This window comes from Saccopteryx leptura, chromosome 5 (genome assembly GCF_036850995.1).
Source record: "Saccopteryx leptura isolate mSacLep1 chromosome 5, mSacLep1_pri_phased_curated, whole genome shotgun sequence".
NCBI classification, from domain to species: domain Eukaryota; kingdom Metazoa; phylum Chordata; class Mammalia; order Chiroptera; family Emballonuridae; genus Saccopteryx; species Saccopteryx leptura.
In genome coordinates, this window is record NC_089507.1 from 122,971,541 (window position 1) to 122,991,147 (window position 19,607).

Genomic DNA, 19,607 nt, shown 5'->3' on the forward strand with positions numbered 1-19,607 from the left:
TCCTCCCCCCCTTCTCTCTCTCTCTATCTCTCCTCTCTCTCTCTCTCTCTCTCTCTCTCTCCCTCTCCTCTCTAAAAATGAATAAATAAAAAAATAAAAATTAAAAAAGTGATTTAGCTAAACTTCTGTTTCCAATTAAGGTGAAATGTAGCCTCTCATCATGAACAGCTAAAACATTAGAAAAATAAAATAAAACAAGGTTTTCAGACACTGGACAATAGACAGCATAGAGCAGTCATTCCTAAGAGAGGGAAACAAGCCCTGCAATTGCCTCGACATATTCTCTGGAGAGAATTTATAGGCCAAAACCCTGGGAAGAGGAATCTAAAGAAAACCTAGCAGTTTTCCTGAGTTAAAGAGACAGTGTTTAGAGTTCTGGAAGGTCAAGATAAGGCATGTAGAATTCACAGCCCAGAGTATAGTAGAGGTGAGAACTGCAGAGAAAGAGAGGGAGAAAGAGAGAGGGAGAGAGAGAGAGAGAGAGAGAGAGAGACATGCAGGAGAATTTCCCTGAAGTCTTTGGTTGACAGTACATGTATGTGATGAAATATCAGCAGAATTTGATCAAACACATGTACTGTCAACTAAAGACTTCAGGGAAATTTGGATTTACACAATGATATAAATATATATATATATATTATTTAAAGAAATTTTTAAAATATATACTTTGAATCAGCTTCTTAAAGGAGAAATAATAACAAAAATTTGAGGTTTTATAACACATATAGAAGTTAAATGGCCCAGGCTGGTTGGCTCAGCTGTAGAGCATCAGCCCGGCCTGTGCAAGTCCTGGGTTCAATTCCTGTCAGGACACACAAGAGAAGTGACCATCTGTTTCTCCACCCCTCCCCCTCCTATTTCTCTCTCTCTCTCTCTCTCTCTTTCTCTTCCCTTCCTGTAGCCATGGTTTGAATGGCTCAAGCAAGTTGGCCCTCATCACTGAGGATGGCTTCATGGCCTCAGTTCAGGCACTAAAATAGCTTGGTTGCCAAGCAACGGAGCAAGCCCCAGATGGCCAGAGCATCACCCCATTGAGGGCTTGCTGGGGGATTCTGGTCAGGGCACTAGTGGCAGTCTGTTTCTCTGTCTCCCTGCCTTTTACACAATAAAAAAGTTAAATATCTTAAACATTAGGGCAAAGATTGGGGGAGGAATACAAGTATTCTTTTGTAAGGTTCTTATACCATAGATGAGGAGGTATATTATTTGAATGTAGGCTGTGATATTAAACATGTATATTGTAAACCTTAGAATGTTCACAAAATAAAAACAAAATCCAAACAAAAATAAAACAGTATTAAAAAAAAGAAAGAATGAACAGTGAGATATGTAGAAAACAAACAGCAATGAGGAAAATTGAAATGTGAACATTTTAAAAATCATTTAAATGTGAAAATGTGAATGGTCTAAACATGCCAAGTAAAAGAGAGTGTTAGGAAGGATAAAAATTCTTTGTTCTCCATGAAAAAAAATTCCTTTAGAAATAAATATACAAGTAAATAAAAAGGTGAAGAATGGAAAAATACTATATTACCACAAAGTGAATGTTGAAGTGGTTATATTCATATCAGACAGAGGAAATTTTAGAATACAGAATGTCTGCATGTTTGAAAGTGTTATTTTATAATGATGAAGTGGTCAGTTTTTTAAGAAGAGATGGTAAGCCTAAATACTCTGTACCCACTAACTGTGTCAAAAATATATAAAGCAAAAACTGATAGAACTAAAAGAAGAAACAAATACACAGTTGTAGTCACAGATTTCAATAATTAATAGAACATTTAAAAACACTACCAAATTGTCACTTATGACCACTCCAGCCAACAACAGCAAAGTACACTATTTTTTTGAGGGTACATAGAACACTTACCAACATAGACCATACTTTTTGCCATAAAACAAGTTTGAGAAAATTTAAAAGGATTGAAATAATATCAGAAAGGTATCTGAGAAATATTCAAATATGTGAAAACCACACAAAACATCTAAATAAGCTCTTGAGTCAAAGAAGATACCAGAAGGGAATTAAAAAGGTATTTAGAGCTTAATAAAAATAAAAGCATTGCATATCAAAATTTGTGGGATACAGCTATAATTCATTGTATAGAGGGAATTCTATCATTTTAAATACTTCTAATTGGATAGTATAAAGGTTTCAAGTAAGATATCTTAACTTGCACCTTAAAAAACTTGAAAAAGAAAATAAAATTAAACCCCAAATAAGGAGAAATAGTAAAGATCAGTGCAGAAATCATTGAAATGAAAAACATGTAAACATTAGAGAAAATCAAGAGCTGGGTCTTTGAGAAGAGCCATAAAATTAGTAAACCCCTAGTCAGACTGATCAGCAAAAAGGGATTAGGGGAGCAAGACAGAGAGAGTGGGGGGGGGGGAGATCACTACTGGTGCTTCAGTTGTTCAGAGAATAGTAAGGAAATACTGTGAACATCTTTAACCTGGCACCTCTTTCTTAGGCAACTCTTCCCTCTAGCTTACCCACGCCTGAAGACAAGGCTCAGTTTATGCTTTATGGCTGTCTCCAAATGAATGTAGACTTATGTAAATTAGCAATGTATGTCCTATTTTAAACTTTAAAGAACTTTTACTGCAAATATAAATTCTGAAACTTCTTTTAATTTTAGGTACAAATCAATTTTTAGGACAGCTGTAAAGGAGGACATGCAAAAATGTAAAGCTGCAATGAAAACTATGGGACCACCGAAAGTTGAAGTTCCTTCTCCAAAGGAGTTCCTGAAAAAACACTCAAAGGAAAAAACTCTGCCACCCAGTAAGTTTTAACTCTTTTTTAAATATTAACAATGTTAACAGGTAATTTAACTAAAATTATTTTATTGTCTATGAATATTAAATGTAAACAAATAATAGCAACTTTATCTTATAGTAAATAGAATTTGAGATGATAAAGTAAAGTAAAAGTAGAGATTGTACAGAAAAAGAGAGTAGAGAATGCTAAGGTGTCCCCAAAATACTCTCCTTTTGGTGGTGCAAGCACCTTAAACTATATCTTAGAATGTCCAATAAAACCTCAACTCCAGCACCAGATGCCAGCCCTATGAATTCAATAACAAGCATAAGAAGAGTTCTAGCCAGACCAAGTGGTGGCACAGTAGATAGAGTATCAACCTGGGATGCTGAAAACCCAGATTCGAAGCCCTGAGATTGCCAGCTTGAGCATGGGCTCATCTAGCTTGAGCCCAAAGTTCACTGCCTTGAAGCCTAGGGTCGCTGGCTTGAGCCCAAGGTCACTAGCTTGAGCAAGGGGTCACTGGCTTGGCTGGGGCCCCCCCGGTCAAGGCACATATTAGAAAGCAATCAATGAACAACTAAGGTGTCGCAACTATGAGTTGATGCTTCTCTTCTCTGTCCTTTCCCGTCTGTCTGTCCCTCTCTCCCTCTCAAAAAAAAAAAGAGGTGAGATATAATCAGGAGCCAATAGGAAACTTCAGTTATATTAGTAATGTTTTATTTGTTATGATGCATGTTGGGTACATAGCTATTACATGATGTATATACCTTATAATAACAGTAGTTTTCATGGAAAAAAAATAAACACAGATTCTTGGATTTTTTAATATATCAAGTTTTTTTGTTGTTTGTTTTTGTTCTTTTACTTACATGGTGATTTTATGGTAACTTTCTTCTGAAGAAACAATTATTAGTAATCATGAGTACTCAGAAAAGTTTTGTTGTTTCTTTGAACTTTATTCAGTGGAAAAGCTGAACTTTTGTTGTTGAAATCTTTATAAGAAAATATTGTCACAATAGCTAGTTAAAAGTATGAGTTAGCTAACATTTGATTTAGGGTAGTTATCTTCCCTTACATTTTTATACTGTTCTTTAAGATATTAATTGATTATGGTGCACTTAATTTTTTGAATTTATGATTACTGATTTTAATCTTAAATATTTGAATATATTGTAAATAAAACTTCAATAGGCTAGTGGTAAAATATTTGGATGTTATAAAATAGCACTTAGTAGCAATGTTTATAGTTTAATATTAACAAAGAAATGTTATGTTTAACAGAAAAAAAGTTTGAACGGGATAAGTCCAAAAAACCTCCTGTGCCATCAAGGACTGATCATCCAGTCATGGGAGTACAGAGTGAAAAAAACTTTATCAGTACAAATGCAGCCGATGCCATTATGGGAGTGGCTAAAAAGCCTAAGCCAATTTATGTTGACAAAAGAACTGGAGACAGGCATGATCTTGAAACTTCTGGACTAGTTCCAAAGTACATCAATAAAAAGGTAACCTTGTGATATATTCATTTTAGACCTGAGATTCTAATAATTTAAGTACAGTGTTCATAATAACTGTCTATATTGTCATTAATAGCACTCTCACTGGAAAAATTATCTAAATTGTCCATTCTTACTCCCCTGAAGTCTTGTGTCTGGTGCAAATAGAATGTGATGAAATTACAGAAAATTTGGAATGAATACCATATAGTTTAGTAAAGGAAAACTGTAATTCTTTTTCTTTAATTTTAATTATTATTTATTTAATTATTTATCTGTGACAGAGACAGAGAGAGGGACAGACAGGAAGGGAGAGAGATGAGAAGCATCAATTCTTTGTTGTGGCACCTTAGTTGTTCATTGATTGCTTTCTCATATGTGCCTTGACCAGGGGGCTACAGCAGACCAAGTGACCCCTTGCTCAAACCAGAGAACTTGGGTCCAAGCTGGTGAGCTGTGCTCAAACCAGATGAGCCTGAGCTCAAGCTGGCAACCTTGGGGTTTCGAACCTGGGTCTTCCACATCCCAGTCTGATGCCCTATCCACTTCGTCACTGCCTGGTCAAGCTCATTTTAATTTTTAATATAATAATTATAACAAACATTCTCTAAAAGAAATTAAGTTTAGATGAGGTAAACATGTCATTAAAAGCACATTCATTACTTTAAATCTAGAAGGTATAACCTTTCAGAAGATTCTAAGATTTAGTCTTTATTTTAGTGTCTTGGTAGCAGAATGAGAGACATGAAGACTAAAACAACTTTAGAGCCATCTATCCTTTCAGTGTAGTGTAACCAATTCCCATTGCTATTGCAACTTGAATATGTTTGTTTGTTTTTAGTTTGAAGTAAAGCAGACTTTGAAACCAATGTGCAGTAGTCTAGTCCTTTGGAGACCTCCATTTCTATTTGAAAAGGCACTAGTCAGATAAACATATAATTTTATTGGTAAAAATTATAGAAGCTTGAGTTTAATTGTTTAAATATATAAAATCTTTAAAATTAATAAAGCTTACCAAAAGTACCTTATATAAAACCTATTTTACTTTGTATGCTTATAGAGCATAAAAGTGCTTGAACCACACATTGTAAAATATGAGTACCAAACACTGAAGAAGAAGAATACATAATAGTAAGGTGTGGCAAAGAAGAAAGAAAAGAAAGAAAGGAAGGAAGAGGGGGAAAAAATGAAATTGTATTAGTGATCCATGAGGGGCTTATGTTGAAGTAGTCCAGTGATCTACTATGAGAACTCCAGCGTCTGTTCAAAATCAGAACAGAAGCCTCAAGGCTGTTGTCAGAGAACACTGCTTGTTCCCTGAGAGACGGTCACTCTGTAGGCTAAGACGCCTTTGGAAGATGTTAGCATGAAGCTAGGAGTTATTTCAGTCTTCTCTGGATATGTCCTCCTTCTGTGGCTCCTGTAGGCTGCTCATAGACCTTGTCCCATATGATGTGGAAAGCAGAAATTTTATTCTCTTGGCTCTTTAAAGCTATTTCCAGTCTATTATTTTTCCATCATTACGTAAAACCCTTCTCCTTTGATGGTTATACCACCAATTGCCACCCAGTCTGCCTTCTGGCTGCCTTCTCTCTAAGTTGTCCACTTCAGTGTATTTTCTGCCTTGAACAGAAAGTTGAACTAAAAATACATTATAGAGGCAGAAAAATATTGAGTATGTCTACCTGTGCCTGTTTACCAAGCCCTACAAACACTATACTATTATTGTCTCCTTGGTGTTGCTGGCTAAGCAATCAGGTCTCATGAAGGACTTAACTTACTTTCCACTTATCAGAGTTAAGTTTTAAGTTTTTTCATTTGTTTGTTTGTTTGTTTAAAAAACGTATTATTGGTGAGTGACATAGTAAGTCCTTTAAAGGGCAATAGCTTTTTTAAAAAGTGAGTATAAGCCCTGGCCGGTTGGCTCAGTGGTAGAGCGTCGGCCTGGCGCGCAGAAGTCCCAGGTTCGATTCCTGGCCAGGGCACACAGGAGAAGCACCCATCTGCTTCTCCACCCCTCCCCCTCTCCTTCCTCTCTGTCTCTCTCTTCCCCTCCCGCAGCCGAGGCTCCATTGGAGCAAAGATGGCCTGGGCGCTGGGGATGGCTCCTTGGCCTCTGCCCCAGGCACTAGAGTGGCTCTGGTCGCAGCAGAGCGTCGCCCCCTGGTGGGCGTGCCAGGTGGATCCCGGTCAGGCGCATGCGGGAGTCTGTCTGACTGTCTCTCCCCGTTTCTAGCTTCAGAAAAATACAAAAAAAAAAAAAAAAAAAAAGTGAGTATACCTCATGTTTTAGTTCCAAATAAAATACTATATTCCCATTTGTGCCATAAGAAACAATTTGTGGAAAGAAACTGAAACATAGATGAATGTCTGAAGTGTATAGCAATAGTAGTAAAACATCATTTCATATTCTAACTCTGTCACTTAGTTAACTCTGTAATCTCTAACAAGTTACTAGATTTATCACATGGTTGGTGTGAGGCTTAAGTGATACAAAATACATTAAGCACTTAACATAATACCTGGTACCTAATAAAAATTCAGTAAAGAGTATTTTAGATCATTGAAGAATATTTCAGATCACTGAAGCTTTTAGCCATTTGTGAGATTGTTCTTTATCCTAAAATGTATCATGTCATTCCCTTTATTATAAACAGAGTATACCAAATTAATTTTTTTTGTGTGATGACACAAAATTATTATTATGAACATCAGTAATTGTACTGAGCTGTGATGAGGTGTTGCCCTCAGTTTTCTGGAATGGATTGGTCTGTCTACCACTGTGCTAACTTACCAGAATACTGTACTCATAGAGTTTATTTGTAGAGTGCTTTGCAACTTTCCAGAACATATTTACAGCTATGATTTCTATTTCCTGTTCAGGCAGGATGGGTCAGGTTATGCTGTGGTAACAAATAACTTCCACATTTCAGTAACTAAAAGTAACTAAATTTAATTGTTTGCTTGTGCCACATGTCCATTGAGGGTTATTGGAAGCTCTGCTTCTTGTCCGCATTTCACGACCCAGGCACTCCAAAACATCTCCCATCACTGTACCTGACAGAAAAAGAACATGTCAGATCATCTATTAATTTTTAAGGATTCTACCCAAAATGTACAGAGGTCACTTCCACTCACACTGGGCAAGTTAGGTAACATGGCTACATCTTACCTCAAGGGGAACAGGGAAAGTGTTATTCTACCAAATGCCCAAAGGGAGAAGAACCAGAATATTTTTAACGACTACTATCTCTCTCAACAGCTGCTTCCTGAGAGAGGTCTTCCCTGACCTTGTTATTTCTCTAAAATAGCTCCTATAACTTTCTTTTCCCTTACTGACTTTTATTTTACCTTGGAGCATATATATATATATAAACTTTATACCTTTCTTTTATCTAACCTTAGAATGCACATTCCATGATGGCAGAAACTTTGCCTTTCTTATTCACAAATATATCTAACAGTAAGTACAACTAATTTTGGGGAGAACAAATAAGTCGTTCTGCTCCTCAACACAGGGCTATCTATTGCGCACAGTCACTAATCTGAAGGAATCACAACTGATACTTCACTGTTAGTCCTTGGAAGCAACCTTAGGATTTTGCAGTTCCCCAAATACCTTAGCGTCCCAAATCAATTTTCTCTTAAAGCAGATGTGCTTTGTATCTTTTTAGTTTGTTTTTATAATGCCTTGGAAGTCTATATCTTTATTTATTTAACAATACCTTGCAAAAGAAACCTCAAGACCTTTAAAGATATTTCAAGGTAAAAGCTGAAGCACTACAAGAAATAAAGAAAAGCCAGCTCTGAGGGGTAAAGTGAGGGTTGAGCCATCAGCCAAAAGCAGGCACTGGAAACATTCAGAAGAGAAAAAAGCCGCTGCAAATAACAGCTCAAATGGTTGTAAAAGACCAGAATCAACTGGTTCCCAATGGGGATAAAAAGTCACTGAATTTTGTCAGTGTGCAATGTTTTAAGTAAAGGCTTTAAGTCTGTACCATTCCGTTTTTTCCTATCATTAGTTGGTATGTACAAATGTATAAGAATATTGATTTTTTTTTTCCCTGAAAAATCCTTGTAAGGATTACGGTGTCACACCTGAATATATATGTAAACGAAATGAGGAAGTAAGAAACACCCAGGAAGAATATGATAACTATATCCGGGAAAAACTCAGAAAAGCAGCTATGAAAAAGCTATCTGATGAAGAAAGGGAGGGTGTGTTGCAGGTAAGTGTTCTCTAATTTCTATTTCTATGTGACTCTTTGAAACATCTCTGAGAGAAATGTCTGCTATCAATGATTAGTAAAGCCAGCACTTTGACTTTGAAATTCAATGACTCTCTGGTGTTTATGGTTCAACTACATGCAGCAAAGATGACTTTTATTTTCATTCTCATAGCCCTGAATTTTTAAAAAATAAAACACATAAAACAGATATTTTTCACTAGATGGAGCTCTAGAATAATTGAAACTGTCCCTAGGCCAAGTCTTTTTTTCTTTCCTATAAGCCAAATGTTCAAATTTTAAAGTAACCAGGTGTTAACATTTCTTTTCCTTATTTTGAATAAAATAAACTTTAAAACAGTATTTACATTGGAGTGTTTAATGCAAGATTTATCAGTAGCATTTAAAATATTGGGGGTGTGAGTAGGGTTGTATATTAAGTGCCTACTTATACTCTTCTATAGTCATACCAGTGCTTACAGAAGTAAAAATAGTACTTTACCTATTGTTTTTTTTAAAGCTTTCTACAAAGCCATTTCTAGTGACCCCTTTTTTTTCTCCAGTGTGACCTTTTTAAAACAGAAAAAAAATTTTTTCTCTTATCACATTAATTTCTGTTGAAAAATAGATTCATATGCATTATAAATGCTTAACATTTTAATGGCTAAATAAAAATCAATAAAACATTTTATTTTTAATTTTTATTTGTTTTTGTGTTTTAAAAAACAAATTCAATCACTTCTCAGCTTTTTGGCTAAAATTAAGTATAAAAACAAATCCAAAAATTTATTTTGGTGAAATGGAATCTCAAAGAAACATTACATCCTTATAATACTGTAAATAAGAACACCACTAAATTAGGTAGATATGTAGAAAAGTTGAAACATACTTTTATTTTGTTTATTTGTTTGTTTATTAGAGCATTGATCATTTAAAAAATTTTTCTATTATAGTTGATACACATTTTTATATTAGTTTCAGGTGCACACCCCAGTGATTAGACATCATATAACTTACTAAATGATCATCCCAATATATCTTGTACCCATCTGACAGCATACATAATTATTAGAATATTGTTGACTATATTCCCTGTGCTGTACTTTACATCCCCATGACTGTTCTGTGACTACCAGTGTGTACTTCTTCATCCCTTCACCTTTTTTATCCATCCTTCCAACCCCTCTCCCATCTGGCAACCATCAAAATTCTCTTTGTATCTATGAGCTTATTTCTGTTCTGTTTGCTCATTTATTTTGTTTTTTTTAGAATCAATTGTTGATAAATATGTATTTATTGCCATTTTAGTCTTATTTTTTATCGTTTTTCCCTTTCATCTTAAAGAGGACACTTTAACAGTTCATGTAATACTGGTTTGGTGATGATGAACTCCTTGAGCTTTTTCTTATCTTGGAAGTTCATTTTCTGCCTTCAATTCTAAATGATAGTTTTGCTAGGTAGAGTGATCTTGGCTATAGGTGCTTGCCTTTCTTCACTTTGAATATTTCTTACAAACCCCTTCTGACCTATAAAGTTTCCATTGAGAAATCAGCTGACAGCCTTATGGGAGCTCCCTTGTAGGTAATCAACTGCTCTTCTCTTGCTTCTTTTAAAATTCTCTCTTTGTCTTTAATCTATCATTTTAATTATATCTTGGTATGGTCCTCTTTGAGTTCATCTTGTTTGGGACACTGTGCTTTCTGGACTTGTATATCTATTTCCTTTATCAGATTAAGGAAATTTACTGTCATTATTTTTTCAAGTTGTTTTCTAGTATCTTGCTCTCATTCTTCTCCTTCTGGCAACCCCATAATGTTACTTGAAGTTGACCCAGAGGCTCTTTACACTACAGGGGTTCTTTGGGCTATGACACAGTTCCATTCCTACAACAGTGACATAACCCTAATTTTGGTGTAAGTCGAAACTCACCTTAGCCTAACACAAATGGAACACTTGCACTTTTAACAGTCCAAAATGGTTTAGGCAAGCATACAGGGGAATGCCAACTCCCTCGCTTGTATTCTGTGTTACTGCATATTCTTCCGCCATTACAACCAAACTACTTCACCCATGTAGTCTGTAAGTATGATGCTGACGCATCAGCCGAATCATTCCCATCTCAAATTTTTAAAATTTTTATAGGAGTGAGCATCATAAACTCAAAACTGTTGTAACCTGAGGACCCCCTGTATCTTCATTTTTTTAAAGATTTTTTCTTTTTGCTGTTGTGATTGGATGTTTTTTGCTTTTTTTATCTTTCAATTGCTGATTTGATTCTCAGCTTCATCTACTGTACTGTTGATTCCCTGTAAATCAGTCTTCATTTCAGTTAGTGTAGCCTTAATTTCTGACTGGTCCTGTTTTATGCTGTTGAGGTTCTCACTAAGTTCATTGAGCATCCTTATAATCAGTGTTTTGAACTTAGCTTTTAGTAGATTCCTCGTTTCCATTTTCTTTAGTTCTTTTACTGAAGTTTTGTTCTGTTCTTTCATGTGGGACATGTGTCCTTGTCTCCTCATTTTGGCAGCCCCGCTGTGTTTGTTTCTATGTTTAGGTAGAGCTGCTACGTCTCCCAGGTCTAATAGAATGCCCTAATGTATTAGGTGTTCTGTACAGTATAGTAGCACAGCCTCCCTCTTCACCCACGATGGGCACTTCAGGTGTGTCCTCCAGTCTGTGTGGACTGTGTACACCCTCCTCTCATAGTTGAACCTTGATTGTTTTGGGCATATCAATGGGATGAGTTTACCCTCAGGCCACTCTGCTGTAAGGAATGCTGCAACAATCAACCACTAACCACTCTAAAGGATCAGCTGTGCAGGGCCTCATCCCACAAAGCAGGACTTACTTACTTAGCTCTGGTGCCAGCTGAGTCTGCCCCTTCAGTATGCCACTTGTGGAGGTGGTTGGGTGATGGTGTTTTTACATGGTCTGAAGCTGTCCACTGGGTACACTGGCTCTGGGGCCTTGTAGGGGTTGCAGGCCAGATCAGCCCTGCCCTGTGTTCTGTCTGGGCCACCAAGCCTGAGCTACAGAGCAATCTGCAGATGGCTGCTACTTGTGCTGTACTTCAAGGTGCCCAGGTGAGGCCAAGCTATGAAACAAGGCTGGCTGCTGCTAGTGCAAAGCTGGGGCCACTTAGTAAGAAGTATGGGGCATTTAGAGGCCAAATGTTGCTTGTTTGAAAGAGAACCTGAAGCATGAGCCAAGACAACCCATTCATATGGAAAAGCCACTGAAAATAGCTTGGCTGGGCCTGAAAATTGAATGGAGCTGGGCCTCAGGGAATCACCAGAGCAGGGCAAACAGTGTGAGCCAGGTTTATGGAGACTCAGATATGACATCCACCTGTCTGCTCTGTGGAGGAAGGGCTCATCAAAGGAACAATGGCCTCTGCTAGCACTTCTGTTTGGAAAAGAGTGGCCCTCCCAGCTCTTGTTGATGCCAGACAATTCATTCCCTCCCATATGTCTATTTCTTTTCAAGCTGCTGCCATAGTGCTAGAGCTCAGAGGGGTGAGTCCAAGTTATTCCATAAACAGGCCTATAAAGAGAAACTGCCTGGAGCTCCAGTAGCCTTCTAGTTCCCTCAGCCTCAATCCCCACTGGTTTTTACCAGAAAATATGTTTTTCTGGTAAAACCTTCTCTCTAGCCCTGGAACCCTGAACTGGGATGCCTGGTGTGGAGCTGGGACCCCTAGCTCCACAGCTGAGGTATCTCTCCTCATTTTTATCCACCAGCATGAGTGTGGGACCAGCCGGTTCTGTGTCTCTGCCCCTCCTTCCAGTCTCAGTGTGGCTGCTGCTTTAATGTTCTAGTTGTAGGACTTCCATTCAGCCACAATGCAGGCAGTTCTGAATAATGGTTGTTCTGTAATTTAGCTATAATTTTGATGTAATAACATTTTTTAAAATCTCTGTTTTACATAGATCTTTATACTAAGCCCTGAGAATATTAAGAAGGGTATAAGAAAATTTCTGCTGTAGGAATATTGTAATTTAATTGATGGTTAAATTAAATTGTGTGTGTGTGTGTGTGTGTGTGTAGATCCTAAGTTAGATAAGGTTGCAAGGCACACACACCCTCTGAAAGATATGGGTAGGTCATTTGCTAGGCCTTCAACTAGAGAGTAAGAAGGGATCTAAGGAGTAGCCTAAGGGCAGAGACTGTACTGTGTGTCTTTGTCAACAGCAGTCTCCCCAGTGCCTAACACGCTGCCCCCTATAAACACGGTGTTTCATGAGGGCGTCCTGGAAAGGTGCAAGGAGGACAGGCTGTCTGGGTGTCTTTGTCAACAGCAGTCTCCCCAGTGCCTAACAGACTGCCCCTATAAACACGGTGTTTCATGAGGGCGTCCTGGAAAGGTGCAAGGAGGACAGGCTGTCTGGAGCTGGTGGACCCGGAGGTGGGACTCTCAGGGCACTTTCAGGAAGAGTGCTGGTCTTTGGCTCCTCTCTTGATCTATCTCTCTCATTTGGATCCTACCATTTTTAGAAATTACTTGCTTTTGTGAAAGTGATATTTTTGTATGTAAATTATGTTGAAAAATAAGGAAATAGAAAAAGAACTTCCCTCAGAAGGAAAAGGCTTTTGCCTCCTGAACCATTTTTGCTGTAGTGGATAAAGTGCCCTCATTTTACCAATCTAGTCACTTCAGAGTTTCTTCACATACCCTTCGATGTGACAATAGCAGGTCCTCTATGGGATGCTGCATTAGCCAGGTAGTGCACTGTAATAGTGTAACCACATGGTAACAAACGTCTCAGCTATGCTCCTGTCAAGCCCTGAATGACACTTCCCTCTCTGATGAAAAGTTGCATATAGGTTTATGACAATACAGTAGTATATTCTGGAGCAGGCTACATTTTTATGCTCATTCTTTATAAAATAAGTCTTATTATACCTGGAAGGGTTCATCTGGTCTAATGATTCCAAACCTTTTGTTTTCAGAGAAGAATATAAAATGCAATCTGTTAATTGGGCTCATCTGCTCCTTTACCTATGGGTTCATTTACTGAGTACTGTGTTCCAGGCACTGTACCCAGCCTGGAGGATACTGTAGTGAGCAAAACAAATGCAGTCCTTTGCTGAGGAGGGACTAAAGCCCACATCAACCAGTTCCCAGGCCAGCATTTTCCCATTGCTGCATTATATACTCGTGCATGGGAAGTAACCAGAGGAAGCTTTGTCAGGGCTGCAGCAGGAAATAGAAGGCACACTCAGCTGGGGCTCTAAAGAGAGTTTTAAAGGAACTTGTTACAGATGTGAAGTAGGGCCAAGGGAACCCACAAGGAACCCCAGGACACCCAGGACTGCGGACAGTGGGAATCTACCACCACCTGAGGCTTGAAGGGCAGGGCAAAAAACTGTGTTACTAGAGCCCAGCAAGAACTGGAGCCTGGAAGACAGGCCACCTGACAGACATTTTCACAGATAATGTCAAGAGAGAAGGGAAGGAAAGGCCCCAACCTCTCTCCCCCTACCCCATGGCCAACTTTAGCTGAACTCAGGCAGAGATTGGAGGACAGAAGAGCTGGGGTGAGGGGGAGCCCACAGAAATCACCCCACCCCACATCACAGTGCAAGACAAGAAGGTGAAGGATGGATGGAAGGGATGGGTACCAAAGGGGCAGGAGCCTGAATGAAGGCACTATTTTAAGACTGCTTCTCCCTATTTGAAGTTTTCCCAAAGTTAATCTTATTTCAGCATAAGAATAGAAGACAGAAAAATAAAAAAATAAAAATAAGGGCAAATTACTATTGCTACAATGGATAAAAGAGTTTTTTAGATGAGATAACTAAAGTCTTAAAAACCAGCAAAGAGGTTATTTCAATATAATATGAAATATTAGTTGCATTTAAATGCCATTCCTGGCTATTGATTTTATTTTTTTTAAGTGAGAGGAGGAGACATAGACTCCTGCACGAGCCCTGACTGGGATCCACCTGATACCCCCTGTCTGGGGCTGATGCTCAATCAACTGAGCTATCCTTGGCACCTGACGCTGACGCTCAAACCAACTGAGCCACTGACTGTGAGAGGGGAAGAGAAAGAAGGGGGAGACGGAGGGTAAAAGAAGCAGATGGTGCCTGACCGGGCGGTGGCACAGTGGATAGAGTGTCAGACTGGGATGCAGAGGACCCAGGTTCGAGACCCCGAGGTCGCCAGCTTGAGTGCAGGCTCATCTGGTTTGAGCAAAATCCCACCAGCTTGAACCCAAGGTCGCTGGCTCAAGCAAGGAGTTACTCGGTCTGCTGAAGGCCCGCGGTTAAGACACATATGAGAAAGCAATCAATGAACAACTAAGGTGTTGCAAGACTCAATGAAAAACTGATGATTGATGCTTCTCATCTCTCTCCATTCCTGTCTATCTGTCCCTGTCTATCCCTCTCTCTGACTCACTCTCTGTCTCTGTAAAAAATAAATTAATTAATTAATTAAAAAAAAAAAAGAAGCAGATGGTCTCTTCTTATGTGTGACCTGACCAGGGATCGAACCAGCGATGTCCACACACTGGGCTGATGCTCTATCCACTGAGCAAAGTGGCCAGGGCTGGCTATTGACTTTGATCCAAATATTACTGTGCACACTGGAAAAGAAATCAAACTCTTCTTTAAAAGGAAATACAGAGAAAAAGTATAACTGCTGTGACCACAAGTAATATAGAAGTATTACCCAAATAAAAAATTAATAAAATATAAACTTTAAAAAAAAATATGCAACTGGAAACAAGAAACCCTTGATATTTGAAGTGCATAAATTTCTTCTCTGCAAAAGACATCCCTGTGGAACAGTGTGGAAACATATTCCCCATTCCATAGTGAAAGATGATGGAATAATAGAATTTCTATGCGGAGTTTTTTTGTAATATATGTCATGTTATATTAAGTATTAAGAACTGTGTTAAACCATCCCCCTCTTAAAATTTTAACCTGGATTTTCTCCTTTCTCAAAAGCCTTGATATAATCTCACTCAGGGGTTCAAAATTTGTAATCCTTTTTTTTTCAACCAACTTATTCTATATAATATGCCCTAGCCTATCCTATCATTATTTTTTAACCTACGCAAGGAAATAAGTCATTGAAATTTTATTGTCCTTAGAAAGTTTCTACAAGATTTATTTTTTACTATAAGTGTTTATTATGAAGGCATTATTATATAAGACACTTCTAATCATCTCATAAACCTAAATGTATAGCCATGATTTTCAAGGACCATATATGGTCATGGCCATATTTTCATTGTATTTTTAATTTTACTTAAAAAAACGATTTGTGTATCCATAGTAAATAAAAGGAAGTGTTAATTTACAAATTTTCATTGCATGATTTCAATTAGTAGTTTAATACCATTTTGTCAGTGGGGTCTCTAGTGAGCTGTGATAAGAAATTGTAACTGGAAAAGATGAAAAAATGGAAATCACTTTTACTGCTCCTCAGAGATCCTTAATTTTGAATTTGTTGGTTACTGAGAATATAAAAATTAGCTACATATTAAGTTAGCATGTGTATTACATTTAATGACATTTTAGTCATTTCTAGAACACAGTAATGGGAAGTATAGATCCCTTGACTCTATTCTATGGGGGAAGAATTTTAATATATTGAAAAAGACATAAAAGATAATCTCTTGTGAAATTGAATTTTGGCATTTTGTATAATTCCCTTTAGTCAGGTGCAAGAAAATATAGCCATACAAGTCAGAAACAAGAGTTTTCATGTGATTTCTCTGCTGAAAAAATGGGGATGATGGTTTGAAAAGGATATACTAAAGAAAATAAATAAATTTTTATAAGAAATAATTTTCTGTTCAAAAATGTCTTTTGTCTGAGGATATAAATTCTGTTGTTTCTACCAAAGCATTTCCTGTGAGCTTAGTTTCATACTACTCATAACTCTGCATTTGTGTACTTGATGGTGAAAACAAGTACAGTAACATTAAAAACAGAGCAAATAAATATTCCCGATGGGAACTGAGAACAGAATCAGGATAAGCTTTGGCCTCTGTATACTATTTGTTGTTACTGTGGCCAAAGTACTTGAATAATACATATCCTTATGAGTCATTTTTGTCATTTGTTAGTTTTACCTATTTACATTTTCCTCACCAGTACACTTTTCTTTACCACTTAATTTACAATTTACTTGACTTTTGCAATTTATTTTTGTAGTTACAGTTTTTTTTACATTTGCAGGGGCTGAAAAAGAACTGGGAAGAGGTACACAAAGAGTTTCAGTCCCTCTCGGTCTTCATAGACTCCCTCCCCAAGAAGATCCGCAAGCAGAGGCTGGAAGAAGAGATGAGGCAGCTGGAACACGACATCAGTGTCCTGGAAAAGCACAAGATCATTTACATTGCCAATAAGTAATTTCCACATAGGAAAAACATGCAGAAGCCTACAAATGGAACCAAACTGCTCAGAGAGGAAAATACTAGGAAGAAAATGAAAATAGTCTTTACCAATAGTCTTCCAGTACTATGTTGAATAGAAGCTTAGGCAATGCTTGAAGAATATTTGCATTTTTACCTTACACAAGGGGATTTCTTTTACACCAGTGTTAGGTTTTTCACATATAAACTAATTAAAGTATGATGCTATTTGTTCCAGTTCTGTAGTGTAAGCATTATTATTATTATGTATTTGTTTCACATAAAAATTAATTTCTTAGCCCTGAAAAATAAAGTTAGCACTTAGAATTTTAGTTTTTTTCTATACTACATGATTTAAGGAACACAGCATTAAAAACTTTTAAGTATTTTGAATTGGAAACAGTGGCATAAGCTTTCTTTCTACACTAAAGTGTTTTCCACATATTGTTTCAGAGCTCCACAGACTGAATAGCATGTTTTCTCTGGTAGTTCCTGTCTTATAGCTATTCCCAACTATAAATATTTTCAATATCCATAATGCTATATATGCAGGAATACTTATATTTGAAGGAAGAAATATTAAAAAGATAACAAAATCAAGGAGACAACTTATACAATGCATAATTAAAGAGAATAACCCCCTTCCTGGCATCCAACTTTAAACTACTTTGCTACTCTAGGTGCTTCATTCTATAATTCACTATATGTATTTCACTAAAATGGGCTGTTGCTTTTTCATTTTGGTCCTTCCAATTTCTGAACATGGGATGTATTTCTATTTATTTTTGTCTTTAATTTTTTTCAGCAGTGTTTTGCAATTTTTATTATATAAGTCATTCACCTCCTTGGTTAAGTTAATTTCTAAGTATTTTTGATGCTATTCTAAATAGAATTGTTTTGTAGTTTTTCAAATTGTTCAATGTCAGTGTTTAGAAATGCACCTGATTTTTGTGTGTTGACTTGTATTCTGCTACTTTGATGAATTCATGCACTATTATTTCTAATAGACATTTTTGGTGGGGGTGGAATCTTTAGAGTTTTCTACGTATAAACTCATATCATCTGCAAACACACAATTTTACTTCTACCTTTCTCATTTGGATGCCTTTTATTTCTTTTTCTTGACTAATTGCTCTGGCTAGGACTTCCAGTACTATGTTGAATAGAAGTGGTGAAAGCAGGCATTCTTGTCTTGTTCCTGATCTTAAAGGAAGAGCTGTCAGTCCTTCACCACTGAGTATAATGTTTGCTGTGGGTTTTCAATATGTGGATTTTATTATGTTAAGATAATTTCCATCTAGTTTGTCTGTATATGTATGTTTTATTAAGAAATAGTGTTGTAAACATCAATTTTTAAACTAAGAAATACCTTTTACCTGAATGATCAATGCCTTCTCTCTTAGTTATCAAGCTATGTGGGATGACAAGTCATAACCAAAAGGATACCTTGGATAGATTAGAGTAATGAAAGGAAATTTAGGGTAGATTATAAAAGTTTCTTCAGCTAACAGAACTCATTCATTGTTATTCAACAAATACTCTGCTACTTGCCAGGAACTGTTCTGATTGCTGGACACAAAAGTGAAATAGCTATGTTGGAAAACAGAAATAGTCACACAAATGCATTTATATATATTTGTATCTTTCCAAAGTGAGAAGCTGGGGGAGGCAGACAGACAGAGTCCCACATGCATCTGACTAGGATCCACTTGGCATGCCCACCAGGGGACGATGCTATGCCCATCTGGGGCATTGCTCCATTGCTACTGGAGCCATTCTAGTGCCTGAGGCAGAGGCCATGGAGCCATCCTCAGCACGTGGGCCAACTTTTCTCCAATGGAGCCTTGACTGCGGGAGGGAAAGAGAGAGATAGAGAGGAAGGAGAGGGGGAAGGGTGGAGAAGCAAGTGAGCGTTTCTCCTATGTGCCCTCACTGGGAATTAAACCCAGGACTTCCATACGATAGGCTGATGCTCTACCGCTGAGCCAACCAGCCAGGGTCCAATGCATTTATAATTTTAAATTGAAAATAGTGATTTGAAAGAAAAAATAGAAAGCTATACAAGAGATTATCAAAAGATTCTTAACTCAGATTTTATAGTTAAGAAGATACTTTTCTGAGGATGCCTTTCTCAGACCTGATATTTAAAAACAGACTAAAGAATTAGTAGATAAGTTGGGAGAGATGGGGAAGAGAAGGGTTGTGGAGGGAAAAGAATTCTAAGCAGAAAGAATAAAATGTCTGAAGGACCTGGGGCTGGAAACCTTCTATCCATAGGAGGAAGGCAGCCATTGGGGCTGGATTGTACTTGGAGAAGAGACAAAGATACAGCTGAAGATGAAGAGGGAAGCAAGGAGCACTGACGTGTTTTAAGCAGGGAGGTGGCATGATGCAATCAACATTTTTAACTGCTCACTTGCTATGTAGTTTGAAGTGAAAGACTGAACGCATGGGGGTGACTAATTAGGAGACCACCATAATCTTCCAAGGAAAGAGATAGTGGCCTAAACCAAGGCTGTGGTCATGAGGACAAAGAGAAGCTGTTGGATTCAAGAAATATTTAGGAAATAAAGATGTAATTTGGTGATGGATTGAAAGGAGAATAAGAAAGTGGTTTCAAGGATGACAACCGAATTTCTGATGTGAGTAATAGAGATGCCATTTTCTGAATTGGAGAAATCTAAAGAAGGAGCAGATTAGGAAAAGGTTACAGTGAAGAGATCAAGAACACAATTTTAGATAT

At 37.4% G+C, this 19,607-nt stretch overlaps 1 protein-coding gene across 1 annotated transcript in view; it reads left to right on the plus strand.

Annotated features, from left to right (window-relative positions):
* Positions 1 to 19,607, plus strand: part of ENKUR (enkurin, TRPC channel interacting protein) — a 55,618-nt gene that overhangs the window by 10,663 nt on the left and 25,348 nt on the right. Inside the window, exons 2-5 of the mRNA XM_066384837.1 lie at positions 2,646 to 2,791; positions 4,052 to 4,275; positions 8,349 to 8,495; positions 16,689 to 16,858. Of these exons, the coding sequence (XP_066240934.1) occupies positions 2,646 to 2,791; positions 4,052 to 4,275; positions 8,349 to 8,495; positions 16,689 to 16,858 (687 nt within the window). The remainder of the gene's footprint in view (positions 1 to 2,645; positions 2,792 to 4,051; positions 4,276 to 8,348; positions 8,496 to 16,688; positions 16,859 to 19,607) is intronic.